At 40.3% G+C, this 20,862-nt stretch overlaps 1 protein-coding gene and 1 pseudogene across 1 annotated transcript; one reads left to right on the top strand and one right to left on the bottom strand.

Annotated features, from left to right (window-relative positions):
* Positions 1–393: 393 nt before the first annotated feature.
* Positions 394–15,093, top strand: AMACR (alpha-methylacyl-CoA racemase). Its single transcript, XM_032851286.1, has 5 exons — positions 394–729; positions 2,839–2,982; positions 4,091–4,251; positions 6,509–6,695; positions 14,531–15,093. The coding sequence occupies exons 1-5, from the start codon at positions 483–485 to the stop codon at positions 14,938–14,940; spliced, it is 1,149 nt and encodes a 382-aa protein (XP_032707177.1). The 5' UTR covers positions 394–482; the 3' UTR covers positions 14,941–15,093.
* LOC116864072 lies at positions 8,718–11,721 on the bottom strand (annotated as a pseudogene).
* Positions 15,094–20,862: the final 5,769 nt, after the last annotated feature.

Below are 20,862 nucleotides of genomic sequence, written 5' to 3'. Positions count from 1 at the left end.
AACCTAAGGACAACCCATCACAAACAGCCAAGTAGACTTTAATCTATTGCTAACCAATCATTTACTTGCTTTTCTCTATAAAAGCCTCTCTCCAGCTCCTGTTGGTAGAATGCTCCTAACCACTTCCTTTTTGGTGCTGGTTAATTAGTACAGATATTTTGTTAAAAAAAAAAAAAAAATTTTTTTTTTTTTTTTTTTTTTTTAAAGCCTCAGTTTAACAGAGTCTAGGCAGAGAGGGATGCAAAAATAATCCTTTCTCAGTCAGGTGGCAGGCAACGCCTCAAAGGCCAGAGGCCAAGGCAAAGGGAAAAGCGCCCATTGGACTCGGCCAGGAGGTGGGGCCGGAATCCGCCCAGTGCGCAGACTCCAGGACAGGGCCCCGCGCAAGCGCAAGAGGGAGGGACCCCCGGGAGGACAAGCCTTTCCGGCGGTCAGGGCTAGAAGTGGGTCCGGACACTTCTGCACTTGGAGACGCGGGAGCCATGGCGCTGCATGGCATCTCGGTGCTAGAGCTGGGTGGCCTGGCCCCGGGCCCGTACTGCGGTATGGTCCTGGCTGACTTCGGGGCGCAGGTGGTGCGTGTGGACCGGCTGGGTGCCCGCGGGGACTTGAGCTTCTTGGCCCGGGGCAAGCGCTCCCTGGCATTGGACCTGAAGCGGCCGCAGGGGGCGGCTGTGCTGCGGCGCCTTTGCGCCCGGACGGATGTGGTGCTGGAGCCCTTCCGCCACGGTGAGCCCCGGGGGCCTCCGCGGCGCCGCTGGGGGACTAGACGCGGGAGGGTCCCCGCCGAAGGGAGGAGCCGGGCCGGGTCGTTAGACAAGCTACGCCAGCTACACTCCTTCCCTGTTCCCACTCGGACCCGTCCCTGTCAGAGTCTTTCTAGATTTTTCTGTGGCGTTTGCTATTGTTGACCATTCGCCCCTTGAGATGATCGTCCGTACTTGGAATCCTAGATACCGCTGTTGCCCTGCTCTCCTTATACCCATTCCCGGCTCCTTCCCAAATTCCTCATTTTTCTAATCGCCTCTTTGCATTTGCTTTTCTTTATTATTTGAGGGTCACGAATCCTATGAGAATCTAACGAAAGCCAGAGATTCCCCACCTGGAAAACTGCAGATAGGTACATAGTCGTTTTAATACAGTTTGGGGGGGTTGGTGTACCCTCTAAAAGCCATCCTCTGACCCAGGCTAACACTGTTAAATCCTGGCATTCCCGTTCCCAATTTCCGGCTTCAGATCAATTTAGTTTACACTCTGACCCCTGGAGCCACCTTATCTATTCCGAGACTGTTTTCCCCTTTTATATATAACAAATACATAACTGTACCTCCTCCCCCTTCTTTGAGAGCCACAGACCGCTGGACTACACAAGCTCTGCACATCTTAGCTGGCTGTCTCCCAGGCATGGCAACTTCCACAAATCCCAAAACAAGCCCATTATCTTACCTCCTAAAATAGCATCTCCTCGCTCTCTATTATTTCTCTCAGTAAATGGAACCAGCAAGCCACCCAGGTGCCTGAATCATAAGCCTGCACTCCATCCGTAACTCCAAATACTCACTCATTTGCTTACAGTTATCAGGAATCCAGACATCCTTCCTCCTTGCTCTCACTCTGGCTTTCCATACTTGCTGTAGCTTCCTTCACACTGTTGCAACAGCCTTTTCAAAGCTGATGTCTGGGTCTAGCACCACTTGCATCCATTCTCGCATAGCTGCTGGGGTAAACTTGCTCAAGTACTAAACCAAAGCTTTGCCTGGTGTATAGCAGGAAGTCAGAAAATGTTTGGTGAATGAATTGAATGCCTGTGGGGCACCAGACATATTAAAGGGGTTCGTTCACTCATTTATCCTCACAGCAGATTGGAGGATTATAATAATTTAATAATTAGGATTGTATCACAATTTAATAATGCCCTGTTTAAAGGTGGAGGCTCAACATGGTTGATTCCAGGGTCTTGGAATTAGGGGGAAAATGGAGCCCTGAATACAGGCATAGCTGCTGGGTGAGAGAATTGTGGCTGGTGTTTATTTAAGCAGAGGACTAGAGTTTTTTGGTTTTTTTTGTTTTTTGGCAATTTACATAGCTTTAGGAAGACAAAGACAAGAAAATTATTGTATAATGTTTATTATCTTTAGTCCCAGGAGATTTAAAGTGCCAATTATCTGAATTTTGTGCAAAATGGTACTTATAAGAACTCTTAGATGCTATTTTAGCAAATCTTTCCATGGATATTTGCTGAGCCTTTTGTGAAGGTACCCATGCTAGGTACTGTATGTAGAGGCCCGAGGAAACAGATCAGGCATGAATCCTACCAGAGGATTCTAAGCTGATACCAAAGGTGATGGAATATCTACACACATAAGCACAGCATGAGGTAGAAAGTGGTGGGCAATGATAAAGGTACAGAAAAAGAAAAGATCCTGAAAGGAATAGCCATTTTTGAAAGTGTATTTTTGACCAAATAAAGCTCCAAGGTAACTGTTCTAAGAGAACAGACCATTTCTAATAAATGACTAAGCAGAGGATTTGGGGAGCTATAAAGGCACTGACTCAAGGAATGAAAGGCATACTATGGGGACTGAAGGAACTTGGATATGCCTGAAGGGAAAGAAGGAAGGGCTGGAGGGATAAACTATTCTGGGGCAGATGTCATTCATTCCAGAAATGGTGGCCTCACTCTTTGTGTCCCTAATTATTGGAAACATGCTAAAACCCACAACAAATGTTATTAGTATGACTTGGAAGAGTGCCATTTTTTGTTTGCCACAGTGATGGGATTATATGCTCAGTTTCATTCTCTTAAAAAAAAAAAATCACTGTTACTTTCCTCTTAAGGTGTCATGGAGAAACTCCAGCTAGGCCCAGAGGTTCTGCGGAAGGAGAATCCAAAGCTTATCTATGCCAGATTGAGTGGATTTGGCCAGTCTGGAAGATTCTCTAAAGTAGCAGGCCATGACATCAACTATTTGGCTTTGTCAGGTACATCGAGAAAATAATTTTTTGGTCCCAGTCAAGATGGACAGTTACACTAATTACAAAGAATTTTCAAAGGTGCAGATTTAAATATTAATGAAAATCAATAAGGGAACCATGGTCGTTCAAAAAGGGTGGGTTTGGCTGGCTCTGTCAGTGGAACATGCAACTCTTGATCTCAGGGTTGTGAGTTCAAGCCCCACTTTGCCCATGGAACCTAGTTAAAATTAAAAAGGAGGGGTTGGTTTGTTCTGGAACAGTTATTCTCAACCCCTTTCTCCTTGTCTTCACACATTTGACGAATAATAAACTCTGGCTAGTAACATTTACTTACTGCATTTGTATAATCAATTCTCAGTCAAGCCCCTACCAGGAAGTAAAGAGACCTGATGGTCCTATAGTTTGAAAATGCTAATATTGTTTCATCCTGACTCCCCTTTCCTTCCAACTTAATTGAGAATCATTGCCCGAGTCACTGTTTTAGACTTTACTGAATACCTCTAGTTTTCAGGTCGTATTATCACTTTATTAGAATTTTTACCTATGAGATTGAGTCTTAGAATGACCCAATCCTAGGATCCTAAGAAAGTGTGTGTTTTTGAGTTTTGAGTCTCAAATATCCTGTGAGAACAAATTGAAAGGTTGAGGAAAAGAGTGAGGATAGAATTGTTTTTTCCAGCTATTTTTAAATGTAGTCACTTTTATTTTTCTTGTGTTTATTTTCTTGTGTCTCTTTCTAATAAGAATGGCAGTGGATTATCCTGTTGTATAATTGATGAACTAAATTGGTAACAGTAATTAATGATAATTTTTTCCCTGAAACTCAGTGAGTAAAAACTGAGTAATGAAATTCTGAAAGCATTAGTTGGAATAAAGTTTTAGAGAAGAAAAAAAAAAGGTGAAAAACAAAACAAGGAGCCTTGTTGGGGAGGAAAGCCTGTTTATAGATATGCTGAATAAGTTTAGATTTGGAAAAGCATTACGTACTAGTATTCACTATGTCAGCCTTTAGAGAGACTGGTTATTACTCTTAAGGTGTTCATGTATTTATTTAAAAGAGACATTAAATTTATAGGTACTGTTCCCTGATTTTTTTTTTTTTTAAATGATGTAGGTGTCTTGTCAAAAATTGGCAGAAGTGGTGAGAATCCATTTCCCCCACTGAATCTACTGGCTGACTTTGGCGGTGGTGGCCTCATGTGCACGCTGGGCATCCTGTTGGCTCTATTTGAACGCACGCGCTCTGGCAAAGGTCAGGTCATTGACGTAAGCATGGTAAGTGTTAATTAGGGGACGTGATGAACCTCCCAGTTGTTCCCAAGTCTGATGGGCAGCTGCCTCAGATTCTTTTCTGAATAGGACAAGAGAGAGGTGGGATTCGAAGTTGGAACCCATATTACCAAGAACATCCTTTTCTTGAAAATAGCTTCATATCCTTTACATGTGTCAGAATGTCATCATTGATTATCTGTTTGTGGAATCAATTCTCTGAACTTTCCATGGCTCATCTGATTCCAATGTTGGGTTCAACAATTTTCCCCACACTATTTCTTGTGCTTCATATACATTTTTCAAGCAATCTTCATTTGAAACTGGGCTCCAGAAGGCTCCCTTAGCAGATAGAAAGAGAAGATTCTTACAAGTGCTAAAGTAAAATGGGCCAGTCTAGACCTTCCTTCTACGCTTTTTGGGGAGACTCCAACATTATGAGGCTTTGCATTTTTTCACTGCCCCGCTTTGAGCCCGGGCCTTGTGTTATGCAGAGCACTTCCTCCATGCAGTTTCTCCTCATCCTCAAATCAGCAGTTTCGCTTGGAATACATTATTTTAAAGAGGAGGAAACCGAAGCATGGAAACTTGTCCAAGTTGTCGCAGCGCCTTGGAAGGAGCCCAGTCCAGCACCCCTACAGGTTTGCATTTGGGCAGGTCTTTGGAGGGAGAATGGAGATGGATGAGGAAGACAAGACTGGGGGCAGAGAGACAGTTCCTGGGTGGTTGCTGAGAGAGAAGTGGGAGCACTAAAGTCGTTGGTGATAGAATGGGTCTGGGTTTAAGGGCTATTTATTTCTGAGATGTAAAATTGCCAGGATTTGATGATGCATTAGCAGTGAGGGGAGAGGGAGGAGTCAAGCAAGGCTGACTCCCCTGTTTCATTTTTTTTTCTTTTTGAGATTTATTTATTAAGAGAGCGTGTATGTGTGTGCATTTGAGTGAGAGGAGGGGCAGAGGGAGAGGGAGAGAGAATCCTCAAGCAGGCTCCCCACTGAGCAGGAATCCCGAGGGTTCCATCCCAGGACCCTGAGATCACGACCCAAGCTGAAATCAGGAGTTGGCCACTTAACCAACTGAGCCCTGTAGGTGTCCTGACTCCCCTGTTTCTGGCGTGGGTGACCCGGTGAGATTTTACATAGATGTATATTCATGTGTGTGTGCGTATGCGTCTTTATATGTGGTGTCTCATTCTATGTGTGTGTCTGTATATGTACATGTGTATATATAGATATGGGGACTCTCTAAAATCTGTGTACCCTGTTTCAAAAGAAGCACCTCTTTAGGCCACCTATACAGAATACACTATTTGGTATGTCAGATGTCAGAGCCATAAACTGAGGTGTGCATGAGATTTCAGGTTAAAAAGGAAAATCAGGATATATCCAGAGATACATTTTGTATTTGTTTCACAGCCAGTAACTGTGAGGAATTCCATAGGCCCACTCCATTCTAACTCTTTGAGACAAGGGTGCTTTGATGGCCTTCTCACTGGGGGCCTAGAATCATTAGGATCACAAAGTCATAAGCATAGGGAAGTAGTTTTCTTTGGATAGCCCCATGCATCCAGCCTGTAACAATTACACCTGAGAATATGAATCTGTTACTGTTACTTCAGGACTCAGTGGGAAATGGGCATTCCTCAACTAGTTGTCTGGACTCAAAAACCCCATATATCTGCCATTCATATTGTTGTGTTTATTTTGTAACTTTCTAGTGATTGTTAAAATTAAAATATATTAAATGCTCAAATACAGTTTTGTTGGGGTTGGAGTCAAACTAAAATAAGCTAAATTTAATTGTAATATGATTTACCTTTATAATGTGATATTCTTCATGGATCTACATATATGTGTTTATAGGTATTGAGATCAAAAATAGATTTTTTAAAAACCTCTTTGCTTTATTTTTAACTTTTTATCCTGATAGTTTTAAACATATATAATTAAAGGGAGAATATATAATGAACTTCCATGTGCCCTCCCTTGACATCAAAAATTGTCAGCATTTGGCAGTTTTATTTGAAGGGGAGAACAAAAGTAGTTCCTTCTAAGTCTTTTCTGAAAAATATCTTCTGACCTGAATAGTAGAGAAACCCTGTATCATAATCTTGTTCTAACATACTTTCATGAAATATCAAAGTTTTGTTAATTACCAAGAAACATTTTTATACCAATGTTTAAAAAAAAATCCAAGTGGGAATTAATCATGCTTTTATAGTTTAAGTATTGGATTCATATTCTATCCTGTTTCTTCTTCAAAGGTGGAAGGAACCGCATACCTGAGTTCTTTTCTGTGGAAATCTCAAGAAACAGGACTGTGGGAAAAGCCTAGAGGACAGAACTTACTAGATGGTGGAGCACCTTTCTACACAACTTACAAGACGGCAGATGGGGGCTTCATGGCTGTTGGAGCGTTAGAGCCCCAGTTCTACAAGCTGCTGATCAAAGGTAAGTAACTGTCATGTGCCTCCCCCATCTCCCCTCTATTTTGGAGCCTTTTGAAGTTCATTATGTCTTTGCTATGTAGCTACATTACAGTTTACCTCATTGTAACCATCATTATATTATGGGGCATTTCCCTTGTGTTTTAAATTAATAGGTAATTTGGCAAGTCTAGAAAACAGCTCAGAGTTTTAAAAAACAGTCCATTTTGTGGAAGTTCAATTTTTTAATCACCTTTCATGGTCAGTAGTATTGGGTATTTATACTGCTTTTGTGTGCCCACGTCTTATTTTTCCTTAGAATTGACCTGCTGGTTCTACCAGTTCTTACTCCTTGACAGATGTCACCTCTAGTCTTTCCCAGTGTCAGGAGTCACGAGTACAGGGTGACTTTGGTGAATAAGATTTTATCGGAATATGTTATTATCACTTGATGCTTCTGCAGTATACCTTTCTTGCAGATTCTTGTCTTTTTTTGCACGTGGCCACAAGTTAGCAGGAAATATTTGAGATCTCTTCTTCCCTAATTAAATAATTGGATTGATGTTATTTTGTTCTTGTAACATGTTTGAATTTAAAGTTTTCTTTATGGATACCTGAGTATCTAAGAAGTTTTAGAGCGTATAATGTAGTAGTGTGACAAGCTGGTCATGGCACATCTGTCTTTTCAAGTTCAAGTGTGGAGTTGTGTTGTTAACATTTGGTAGCTTTTCTGATGGAATACTACCTACAGTTATTTGCATATAGCTGAAATTGTCTTTTTTGCAAGCATCGGCAAGCATTTTCTGATCAACCATATTAACTTCACTAACTTAAATATAGTTGGAGAAATGCAGCACAGAATGGTTTCTCTAGATAATAAAAGCTTTTCTGTTCAGAAATGAAACTAAGAATGGAAGATCTTAATTCAAAATTCAGGACAGAACAATGCTACAGGAGGGGCTGAGCACAGAGCACAGAGCACAGTGGAGTCTGTACCTGACGTAAACCTTGTGTGTTCATGCACTGTCTGTAGAGAATGTAAATATAATAATGAAAATGACTAAACTTCATTCAGCTTTTTGTCATCCTCATTCACAGGCAATTCTAAATGACAGTGATAAAGTATATTCATTGAAAAAGATTTTGAGTTCTAATCAATTGCTATAGATACTGTTGAGTTCTAATAACATGTAAGCTTGTTAGCACATTTATATTACTTATCCTTTAGTAAATATTACATAGGCGTTATTCGGAGAACTCCCAATTTTGTAGTCTCACTCCAATGTTCTCTTGTAAAATTTTTATAGTTTCAGCATTCACATTTAGGTCTCTGTTACATTATGAGTTAATTTTCGAGCTAAGCGTCCAGTTTCATTGTTTTGCATATAGCTATCCAGTTTCCCCAGCACTGTTTGTCAAAAGGACTGTTCTTTCTCCATTGAATGGTTTTGGCGTCCTTGTTGAAAATCAGGTGACCACAAGTGTAAGGGTTTATTTTGGACTCTCAATTCTGTTCCATTGATGTACATGTCTCTCCTTATGTTAGCACCACACTGTGTTGATCACTGTAGCTTTGTAGTAAGTTTGAAATTAGAAAGTGTGAGTTTTCCAGTTTTATTCTTTTTCAAGATCGTTTTGGCTATTCAGGGTCCCAATATACAGAGAAAGGAGAAAAAAAAAGCTGGAATTCTATGTACTACCACACAAGGGCCTAGCACCCTCCAACTTCCAACATAACTAAGGGAGCAGGTTTTTATTTTTTCCTACAGATCACAGTGGCGTTGATTCCATCAAGATTTTGTTGAGACAGAAAGGGATAAAAATAAATTTGGAACAGAAATGGATAGACATTCTTTTCCCAAAGTATTCTGCTCCAGATATTTCTCCCCAAAATAAGTTGAGAACCATGGTATAAAAGGAAAGAAGAGAGACTTCAAAAAAAACAGGACAAATGAGCACAAGAGTAGGGAGCAGGAAAAAGACTGTAAATTGCTCCCAGACACTGGAGAGAATTAAAAAAGGAAGGTTATACTCCGTCAGTATTCCATTAGTCATCTTCTGTTTCATCAGCCTCTCCTTCCTCTCCCTATCTCCTTTATCTTCTTCATCTTCATCCTCATCAGTGTCTTCCATACCTTCTTCGTCATCATCATCATCATCATCTTCTCCTTCCCCTTATTCATCATCTGTATCAGGAACCAAGTAGTACTGTCGTGGATTTGGTGAAACACCATCTCTAAGTACCTCTCCGAACTCATCTGCATCAGAATGGTCCATAGCCAGCTGAAGAAGCTAGGCCTCTGGTTCCTCAGGCTGTCCCTTCCTGCTGGCTTTATTCTATGTTTGACTTCAACATTTCACCAAATCCTTTCCAGATTTCCATTTGATTTCAGTGGACTTCGATAGTGGAGCACTACTCTCATTCGTGTGAAATTCTTCGAAGAGAACTTTATTTTCAAAGTAAGGATTTTCATCAAAATACTATTCTATTCTGTAACCTGATTTAGTATCTTCAAATTCTGCCACTTCAACTCTTGTCAGATAACGCGACACCTCCTCCCTGAGCAGTGCAGACCCTTGTGGTTGGTTGACAAATGATCTCACCCCCAAATTTGGGATTTTCGCAGTCGGTTCTGACCTCTTTGGCAGGATTTGTTACGGTCCTGTTCTGTTTTCAAAATCTCCTTTCTGCCATGTTCATTAAGTGTGTTTTATCTTGTATTTCATCAACGTGTTTGAGTGCTTGCTCTTGTTTCTCTCCCTTCAGCAAGTGCTGAGTTGTCATCATCTCCCTCTGGCTTGAGGGCAGAAGGCCGTCTCGGTTTCTTTGTTTGAGGCAGGAGTGAACACTGGTGTTCGGGGCCAGGCTATGAGGAAAGTCCAGGAAACAAGGGCAGAGGCATGTGTGGAAGAAGCTCCAGTTTCTCTATGTGCTGCTCTTCCTGATTGTGTCCTACAGGTCTCCGAAGTTCTGTTTGTTTTTCTTTTCTTTTTTCTTTCTGCTCCTCAGACTGGCTAAGCAGTTCATGTCTCTTTGAGCTCACTGATTCTCTCTCCTGCTAGTTCATGTCTGTTGTTGAGTCCCTCTCATGAAGTTCGTATTTTATTGTACTCTTCAATTCCGCAATTTTTTTTTTTCAGGATTTTATTTATTTGTCAGAGAGAGAGAGAGAGAGAGGGAGAGATCACGAGCAGTGGGGAGGGGTAGAGGGAGAAGCAGGCTCCCCTGCTGGTAGTGAGCCCAATATGGGACTCGATCCCTGGACCCTGGGATCATGACCTGAGCTGAAAGCAGATGCTTAACCAATTTCTATTTAGTTGATTTTTCAATAATTTCTGCCTCTTTATTGATATTCTCTTTGATTAGACATCATTCTCAAACTTTCTTTTAATTTTTCAGACATGGTTTCCTTCAGTGATTTGAACATATTTTATTTATTTATTTATTTATTTATTTATTATATTATTTTTTCAGTGTTCCAAGATTCATTTTTTTGTGTGCCACACCCAGTGCCCCATGCAGTACGTGCCCTCCTTAATTCCCACCACCAGGCTTACCATTTCCCCACACTCCTCCCCTCCAAAACCCTCAGAGTCCACAGTCTCTCATGCTTCGTCCCCCTTTCTGATTTACCCCAATTCACTCTTCCTTTCCTTCTCCTAAAGTTGGGTATTCATCCTTTCTGATGGCTGCATAATGTTCCACTGTATATATGGACCATATCTTCTTTATCCATTCGTCTGTTGAAGGGCATCTTGGCTCTTTCCACAGTTTGGTGATTGTGGCCATTGCTGCTATGAATATTGGGATACAGATGGCCCTTCTTTTCTCTATATCTGTATCTTTGGAGTAAATACACAGTAGAATAATACCTATTCTCCTGAAGCTGTTTCAGAAAATAGAAACAGAAGGAAAACTTCCAGACTCTTTCTGTGAAGCCAGCACTACCTTGATCCCCAAACTAGGCAAAGATCCTATCAAAAAGAATTTCAGACCAAAATCCCTGCTGAATATGGATGCCAAGATTCTCAACAAGATCCCAGCTAATAGGATGCAACAGCACATTAAAAAGATTATCCGGGGCACCTGGGTGGCTCAGTGGGTTAACCCTCTGCCTTCAGCTCGGGTCATGATCTCAGGGTCCTGGGATCGAGCCCTGCATGGGGCTCTCTGCTCAGCGGGGAGCCTGCTTCCCCCCTCTCTCTGCCTGCCTCTCTGCCTACTTGTGATCTCTCTCTCTGTCAAATAAATAAATAAAATATTAAAAAAAAAAAAAAGATTATCCACCATGACCATGTGGGATTCATCCCTGGGTTACAAGGATGGTTCAGCATTCACAAATCAATCAATGTGATAGAACAAATCAAAAAGAGAAGAGAGAAGAACCACGTGGTCCTCTCAAATGATGCAGAAAAAGCACTTGACAAAATACAGCATCCTTTCCTGTATAAAACTCTTCAGAGTATAGGGATAGAGGGAACATTCCTCAATTTCATAAAATCTATCTATGCAAAACCCACAATGAGGGGGTAGGGAGAGGGTGGTTGGGTTATGGACATTGCGGAGGGTATGTGCTATGGTGAGTGCTGTGAGGTTTGTAAACCTGGCGATTCATGGATCTGTACCCCTGGGGCTAATAATACATATATGTTAATGAAAAATTAAAAATTAAAAACACCACAATGAGTATCATTCTCAATGGGGAAAAACTGACAGCCTTCCCATTGAGATCAGGAACATGACAAGGATGCCCACTCTCACCATTGTTGTTCAACATAGTACTAAAAGTCCTACCAGCAACAATCAGACAACAGAAAGAATTAAAAGGTATCGAAGAAGTCAAACTCTCTTCGCAGATGACCTGATACTTTATATGGAACACCCAAAAGACTCTATCCCCAAACTACTAGAACTCATACAGCAAATTCAGTAATGTGACAGGATACAAAATCAATGTACAGAAATCAGTTGCTTTCTTATACACTAACAGTGAAAATATAGAAAGGGAAATTAGAGAACAGATTCTATTTACCTTAGCACCAAGAACCATAAGGTACCTTGGAATAAACCTAACCAAAGAAGTAAAGGATCTGTACTCAAACTACAGAACACTCATGAAAGAAATTGAAGAAGACACAAAAAGAAGGAAAAGCATTCCATGCTTCTGGATTGGAAGAATAAATATTGTTAAAATGTCTATACTGCCCAGAGCGGTCTATACTTTCCATGCCATCCTGATCAAAATTCCGCCGGCATTTTTCAATGGAACACGCAATCCTAAAATTTGTATGGAACCAGAAGAGACCCCGAATCACTAAGGAAATGTTGAAAAAGAAAAACAAAGCTCGCGGCATCATGTTACCTGACTTCAAGCTTTACTACAAAGCTGTGACCACCAATTCAGCATGGTACTGAACTGTCAAGCTGGCTGATTTAAAGTCTTTTCCAGTAAGTCCAATATCTGGCTTTTTCAGGAACAGTTTCTGTTCACTGCTTTTTGTCTTGCGTATGTGTCATATTTTCTTTCTTCTTTGGATGCTTCACAAATTTAGTTGTAACTTGATATTTTAAGTAATGTAATGTGGCAGCTGTGGACATTAGGTCTCACCTTCCCTTCCCCTCTCCCCAGTCCTGGGTCTGTCATTTCCACTGTTTGTTTATTTAATGACTTTCCTGGACTAAATCTGTATTCTTTGGTACGTGAAGCTACTGAAGCCTGTTCAGTTAGCTTGGTGATCAGGTAATGATTGGATAGGGATATCCTTAAATGCTTTGAACCAATTAATTTCCCATCTTTTTCTGAGGTACTCTGTGCCTTCGCGTTTTGCTTATATGGGGACTCAGGGTCGCCAGAGGTGAAATACTAGGACCTTTTCAGATTTTTCCTGGGCATGCTCACAGCCCTACACATGTGCTTTCTAAATTCTCAGGAATATGTTGGAACATCTCAAAACCCCTCATGTATATCCTATTCCCCACTTTTGTCAGCTTCTTTTTAGTCCCCACAGGGAATGCCACCTCAGATAGCTATGATATTAAACAGCTGCCTCTGATCTTTTTGACACGTGTCAGAAATGTTCTAGGAATAGGGCATTGTGAGCTCTAAGTCAGACTGAAGACAAGCCCTGAGAATGGAGCCTTTCAGGGAGCTGCTAGACAAATGGCAGTTCTCTGGGGATGTGATTTTGGGGAAGCTCTCAACTTAGTTTCTTCTTACCATGACAGCACTATGGATGGAAGCCTGTTGGTTTTGATGGCTACCCCTGAGCTGGGGAGAAAGGGATGAAATTTGTGCAAGTTATAACACTGCAAGTCTCACTGATCTTACTGAGATGCAGTTGTTTTTCTTGAATAAATGCTCTTTGGATTATTGTAAACTTTTAATTTCCAGAGTTATGAAAAGGCTCATTCTGACCATTTGGGCCAAGGTTCTTGCTGCTTTTAATTAAGAACAGGTTTTTGAAGGTTCTGACTGCCATTCCAGAAGTTAACTTCTCTCCTTAGTGTATCTTGTTATCTTAAAACGTATGTGTTTGGTATGATCATTTCTAACATGCACACTCCGCCACAATGAATGAGTTTTTCTGGAAATACTGAAAATGAAATGAGATGTTTTTCTAGCAGGCTAATTGTTCCAGCCCGTCATCTTCTGGCCACGTTCTAGATTTTCTAAGTCTAAACTCTATAACCACCCTGATTTTTTTTATAGCCTCTTCTCTTTGCATCCACAGCCTTTTATGGTATCCTTAACCTCTCTCCCTGCAGAGTTCACTAGGGATCCTTAGTTGATAGGTGGGTTTCTGGTTCAGGCTGACTTAGCATATTAAATCAGCTTTGGCTAATCTACACATGCCATGCAAAAATGCCTCAGCATTTTCTTTCTTTTACAGTATTCATTTACAAAAATAGTACTTTACTAATCACATATATATTACTTCTCGCTCAGGTCTAACTGGACAAATGGCCACATCTATAATGATTTTTTTAGGTAGTATTAATTATGTACCTCATTTATTTTACCTTATATTTGAGATCTTCGAGACCATACACAGTTGAACTCCTCAGTATCTGAACATAAATATACAAGGTTTTGGGAAGGTACAAATTCTATTGTAGTAGGACCCTGTCTTTCTGGGGCAAAGAAATCTGACAACTCCGAATTTTATGATATTTTGGGATAACAAGACTCTTGTAGTGTAATCAGTAAGCAATAGAGAATTTTTAAAAATTTTAAAATTTCAGAATATTATTAAAAGGGAAGCAGGCAACAAGAGGTTTTGTCAAGTTTGTGGAGAAACTGCAGGCCTGTGCCTTAGTGGTGGGAATGGAAAATTGTGCAGCTGCTGTGGAAAGCTGTATGGCAGTTCCTCAGAAATCTAAAGCAGAATTACTACAAATTTTATGCTATGACAATTTTTTAAAAATGAAAAATAATTCAAAATAATGCATGTTTTAGAAAAAAGTGTGGTACAGAATTGGTCAATTAAGAAGTAAAGATTCTCCCTTGTCCTTCCACTTTGGGAAAGTTTGGGATGTGGCTTTCATGAACTTTTTCTGTGTGCATATCAACACAATTGTTTTATTTATTTATAAATTATGTTAACAAATAGACTACTTCTGATGAAATATAAATAATAAAATCTTGGCTGTGGGAAGTCTCTTTGGAGTCCTGCTAGCCGCTTACCTCTAGACATTGTCTCCAGCTTCAAGTTGAGTTTGAATTTCCTCCCTTGACCCAGCTGAGAAACTTACAGAACATCCTGTTAGGGACAGTATGGTAAGGTCAAAATGCATTTTTCACTGATTATAATAACTCCACCCAAAGCATAATAATGTAAGAAATTGTGTTTTTATCTCAGGACTTGGGCTAAAGTCTGATGACCTTCCTCATCAGATGAGCATGAGTGATTGGCCAGAAATGAAGAAGAGATTTGCAGATGTATTTGCAAAGAAGACAAAGGCAGAGTGGTGTCAGATCTTCGACGGCACAGATGCATGTGTGACCCCAGTTCTGACATTTGAAGAGGTTGCCCACCACGATCATAACAAAGAACGGGGCTCGTTTCTCACTGATGCGGAGCAGGGTGTGAGTCCCCGCCCTGCACCGCTGCTGTCAGATACCCCAGCTGTCCCTTCATCCAGAAGGGATCCTTTTGTAGGAGAACATACTGAAGAGATACTTCGAGAATTTGGGTTCAGCCAGGAAGAGGTCAATCAGCTTACCTTAGATAAAATTATTGAAAGTAATAAGCCCAGCGCTCATCTCTAAGTTCCAGGCCTCCTGTGAATTGAATTTAATATTCAATTTGAATGAATTTGAATTTGAATATTACATGTTCAATATAGAATAATACATAAAATTCTAAGTATGGAAACATGAAGGAACAGTGGATCAACTGTTCTAATCAAGAAACAAGACTGATTACTGATTAACAATTGAATTCTGAAAATGGTTAACATCATGGCTTTTGATTTAGGAATGTTTTCAGTTTACCACTATTAAATGGTAACAGTTTTTCTGCCTTTCAATTTGATAGATTATATTTTTAATATTAAAATGTTAATTGGGTACCTGAGTGGCTCAGTCAAACATCTGCCTTTGGCTCAGGTCATGATCTCAAGGTCCTGGGGTCAAGCCCCGCCCACATCAGGCTCTGCTCAGCAGGGAGCTTGCTTCTTCCTCTCTCTGTGGGCACACATGCCTCCACATGCACGCTCCCGCACATGCGCGCTCGCTCACATGTGCGCGCGCTCTCTCAGCTCATTATCTCTTGCTTGTTCTCAAATAAAATCTTTAAAAAAAATTAGAATGTTAACAATGTACCTTAAATGAATAAATATAATGCTTTTTATTAAATAAAGCCTTTTCTCTCCTAAAGTTTAATTGGGCTTTTAAGTTTGTGAAAAGCTTTTAAGAAAGTCCTTTAAATAGCCCTTAAAAACCATTTTGTGGCTCATTGAAATAACTTTGTCTCTACTATTTACCAAAATGAAGTCCTTAGATAGAAAAGTCTGATCCTCTTTATGTGATAAGAAAATCATTCAACCAGTCTCTTTGAATTGGAATTTTAGAAAATGTTCTTGAGATTTCTTTCTTAAAATCCCCACTCTCCGTCTAGACCACCATACTGAGAGTCTGGCTCCTCTGTGTGGCTGCCTCTTAGCATCACCCACCCATGTCTCTTTCTCAGTAAATTACCATCCATTTGGAAGTCCTTCTAAACTCTTCCTCCTCTTACCAGTCTCCAGCCTCCATGCCCACCATGTCCGCCTCTGCCCCAGTAGACCCATGACTTATCCCTCAGTTCACCTTCAGGCCCCCTGCCCAAATGTCACCTTAAGGAGCACCCTTTCCTGACCCCTCCCTAGAATGGCAGCCACTTCATCATTCACTCTCTCCTCACCCATTTTGTTTTCCTTCATGTCCTATATCATTAATGACATTATACTGAATAGCCCCAGCCCTCTTAACCAACTGCCTCTTAACCAAGGCACCCTAGAATGAAAGCTTTATGAAGGACTTTGTGGGTTTTGGTCACTGCTAAATCCCCAGTTCCAAGAACAGCACCTAGCCCATAGTGGAAACTTCGTAAAGCTTTAATAAAGAAGTACATCTCAATAGTGAAGTGCTATCAGTTCCATCTTCATAGCTCTGGACCAGTCCTTTCTGTCCAAAACCTTTTGTGCCTTCATTCAGGCCCCTGTCATCTCTGCCCTGGCCTACTGCTCAGCTTGCCTACCTGACTTCTGACCTCCAGTATGACTGCCTTCATTTATTTTTGTATCATGTTTACTCTACTGGTAATATTTATCCTCCCAAACTGGTCTTTCAGTCCTGTAAAATTCCTCAATGGTCCTCTCTTTTTCTTGTATAACAAAATATAAATCCATTTATATAGCGTATCAACTCTTTATTTATAACAAGACTTCTCCCTAGCTGTCTAGTCCCACCTGCACTCCCTGCTCCCCAGCACTTTACAAGGCATTGCCTTAAGTTCCTAATTATGTGGCGCTCTCTCTTGCTTCCATTCCTTTCCATATTCTGTAGTGTTAAAGCAGCACTAACAATACTCCTAGTCAGTCCCTTTTGCTCCATGTTGCTGATTTAGCAAACTGAGACTTGGCTGAAACACAGCCTTCTTTGTGAAACTTCCTGTGTTTCTCAGCCCTAGGGCGGTTTCATACAGTGGTTGTGAAATTTGGAGTCAAAAGTCTTGGGTTCAAATATCACTCAGTCAATCTGGTGTCTAAGACAAGACCTACGATGTGCCTGGAACATCCTAGGTGCTCAGTAATTTTTAGTTCTATTCTTAGGGGCCCTTTCTATGTTTCTGTTGCACTTAATACATTTATCCAAAGATAGTCATTGCTTTTAATGTAGTTTACATAACTATTCATGAGTGATAAGCTCCTAGAGTAGTTTCTTTAGCACACAGAATAATCATCTGGAGATACTGTTAAAATATGGGTTTCTAGGCCCACCCCTAGAGATTCTCATGCACTATGTCTAGGGCTAGACCCATGAATCTGCAATTTTGCCAAGCTTCCAGCTGATTATCATACTGCTGGTTCAAAGCCCACACTTTGAGTGGCACTGTCCTAATGGATATGAACCAAGTCTTTTCCCCTTTGTTACTATCATAATAGGTGCTCAAAAAGTATCTGCTGAAGGGCTGATGAGGGGAAGAATAAAAGCTAGTTGACAAAAATCTGTAAATAAACAGATGGGTTAGCTCAAAATGTTGATTTCTGTGATTAATTGACTTCATATCAAATGTTTGAATGAAAAATTATATTTTGTAGAGTATAAACTTTTTAAAAATACACGTATATAAATAAAGTTAGTAATAGTTTTTCTAAAAGATTTTATTTATTTATTTGAGAGAGAGAGAGAATGAGAGAGAGTATGAAAGGGGGGAGGATCAGAGAGAGAAGCAGACTCCCCGCTGAGCAGGGAGCCCGAAGCAAGACTCCAGAATCATGACCTGAGCTGAAGGTAGCTGCTTAACCAACTGAGCCACCCAGGCACCCAATAATAGCTTTTGTTAGTGACCCATACTTTGCTTCTGAAGAGTCTAAGACCTTGTGCAGAAAATGCTACACTTTCTCTTTTGATCTTTTGGCAAAGTATAGACTTAGGAATAGGCAAGGGGGCAGGTGAGAAGAATGTAGGAGGCTATAAGAAGGATGGAGGGGAAGCAGGAAATTGAAGATGGCAAATTCTAATGAAGGACAGATTATATTCTTGAATACATAGAAATGTTATTCTTGAATGTATAGTTTGATATACACTGATTTGCACTTTTCTCTTGATCCTACAATGTAGGAAGTGATACAAACTGTATGGTGATAAATAAATCCCATGGAACAAGACGACTGACTGCATCCAGGCCTCTTTGTATTCACGTCACTCCTCCAAGCACATTCTTGACTTCAGTTACAATTACATTTCACTTTATAACTTGCAAAATACTCTTCCCTGTGTCACATCAGGATGCCTTTAGCTGGCAGTAACAATATCCAAAATATGAAATGTTTTGGCTCACATACCTCAAATCCAGAAGGATTTTACAGTTGTCTGAATCTGGTCACCCAGACCCTACTTCCCAACATTCTTTTGGCTCTGCCAACTTGCCAACCTCCGTATGTTCACTTTATCCTCAGCCTGGTAATAAGTTCTAGATCTCATACCATACACAAGGACATCCAGAAGAAGAGATGGTCTCAGAAACCATCAGCAAATCTTGTCTTATGTTTCTTTTGATGGTCAGTCCTACGCCAGTCTTTATCAGAGAAGGTAGGGTTGTCCTTAGATAAAACCAACCTGCTCCTGGACCTCCCCTGGACTCAGCTAGCTGGAAGCATGTGGGTGTGTGAGGAAGGGGTGGATTCTGAAATCTAATCGAGGTCCCATCAGGATGGAAAGAGTGGAGAAAGGATGTTGGGTAGACAGGCCAAAACATTCATTATATATCGTATCCCAGTCTCTATTCAACAATCACAGGGGTAGTTGGGGGCAGATTTCATTGTATAGATGAGAACGCAAGGCTCAGATGGTCTTAAACCTTCTTTGTTCACGTCTTCCTCTGGGCCTGAATAATTTTTTTGTGGTTTCCCTAGGTCAAAAGAAATATCTAACCATTCAATTTATAAACAATTAGGTTCCAACAACTTCAGTATTTATGCCCTAACAGCTAATTTGCTGTTTGTAAAAATAAATAATACACATAAATTGAGAGAAAGCATTTTTATTTTTATTTCATTTTTAACACACTTATGGCTCATATATGTGTTGGACATTGTACAGCTTCTCATGCCTCAAAATCAGACTGGACACTACTACGCCCATTTTCTGTTCCACATTTGTCTTCATATACTGTTGGCTTCTTTGAAAGGATTAGAGTGCAATCTTATGTTGAAAGTGTGAACTATTTCACTGATAGTTCAAGGGGTGTCTGACAGATGTTGAGTTTCACTCTGTTTACTATCTTCAAAATTTTAAATATCCTGAGGCACCCCTTTGAGTTCAGTGTGGTGTCCTGGGGTATCTTGGCACACAGTTTGGGAACTGCCAGTTTAAGTGATTTGCCCAAGAAGATACTGCTAAGAAGAGGCAGAACCAGAATTTAAATTTTAATATTCTGACTCTGAGTCTTGTTCTTGAACCATTTTAGGGTCCTCCCCTTAAGATTGTGTTCCTCTTCCCCCAGAGACTTTTCACTGGAACTCATGGTCCAGCAAAGAAAATATGACCCACTCAGAGTCTTAAAACAGAGGAAATTTATTATTACACCATAAACAAAAATAAACAAAATGGATTAAAGACCTACGTGTGAAAGCTATAACCATAAAATTCCTAGGAGAAAACATAGGTAGTAATTTCTTTGGCATCGGCTGTAGAAACGTTTTTCTAGATATGTATCCTCTGGCAAGGAAAACAAAAGCAAAATTAAACTATTGGAACTACAACAAAATAAAAAGCTTTTCAACAACAAAGGAAACCACCAACAAAACAAAAGGACAACCAATTGAATGGAAGAAGATATTTGCAAATGACATATCTGATAAGGAGTTAATACCCAAAATAAGTAAAGAATTTATACAATTCAACATCAAAATAATAATAATAATAATAATTCAATTAAAAATGGACAGAGGACCTGAATAGACATTTTTCCAAAGAAGACATACAGATGGCCAACAGACACATGAAAAATCCTTAACATCACTAATCATCAGGGAAATACAAATCAAAACCACAATGAGATAATCACCTTATGGCTGTCAGAATGACTAAAATCAAAAACAGAAGGAAAAACAAGTATTGACAAGTATGTGGAGAAAAAGGAATCCTCCTGCACTTTTGCTGGGAATGCAAGCTGATGTAGCCACTGGGGAAAACAGTGTGGAGGTTCCTCAAAAAATGAAAAATAAAATTACCTTATGATCCAGTTAATTCCACTACTGGGTATTTGCCCAAAGAAAACAAAAACACTAATTTGAAATGATACAGGCATCCCTATGATTCTTGTAGCAACATTTATGATAGCCAAGATAAGGAAGCAATCCAACTGTCCACTGATAAGGAATGGATAAGAAGATGTGGTATATATATACAATGGACTATTACTCATAAAAAAAAGATGAACTCTTACCATATGTGACCACATGGATGGACCTAAAGGGTATAAGATTAAGTGAAAAAATCAGAGAAAGACAAATGCCGATTTCACTCATATATGCAATTTAAGAAACAAAGCAAAGAAAAAAGAAGACCAAAAAACAGACCCTTAAATACAGAGAACAACTTGGTGGTTGCCAGAAGGAGGCAGGTGGGGGATGGGTGAAATATCAATCAATCAGTCAGTCAGATGTAATATAGAGAATTACACTGATGATGAAAGAGCTGAGAAGCCAGTGACAGACAGGCAATCCAGATGTGAACCACAACAGGGAAGATAGGGCCACTCCTATGTCTGCAGGGGTTGATGAGAAAGGTAGTGTGACCAGGACTAAGGAGGTAAGGTTGCCTTTGGGAAGCTGGACCCACTGTGGAGATGCACCCACTGCCATGGAGAATTCAGGCAGAAGAAAGAGAAGGAGGAAAATAACATGATTTCCCTCCTGCTCCAGTCTTCCCACCAATGCCTTCCATTGGCCCAATCTACCTAGAAGCCAGAGAGCAAGGGAG

This window comes from Lontra canadensis, unplaced genomic scaffold (genome assembly GCF_010015895.1).
Source record: "Lontra canadensis isolate GAN:19392208 unplaced genomic scaffold, GSC_riverotter_1.0 scaffold5, whole genome shotgun sequence".
In the NCBI taxonomy this organism is placed as follows: Eukaryota; Metazoa; Chordata; class Mammalia; order Carnivora; family Mustelidae; genus Lontra; species Lontra canadensis.
This window is presented reverse-complemented; position numbering and strand designations above follow the sequence as displayed.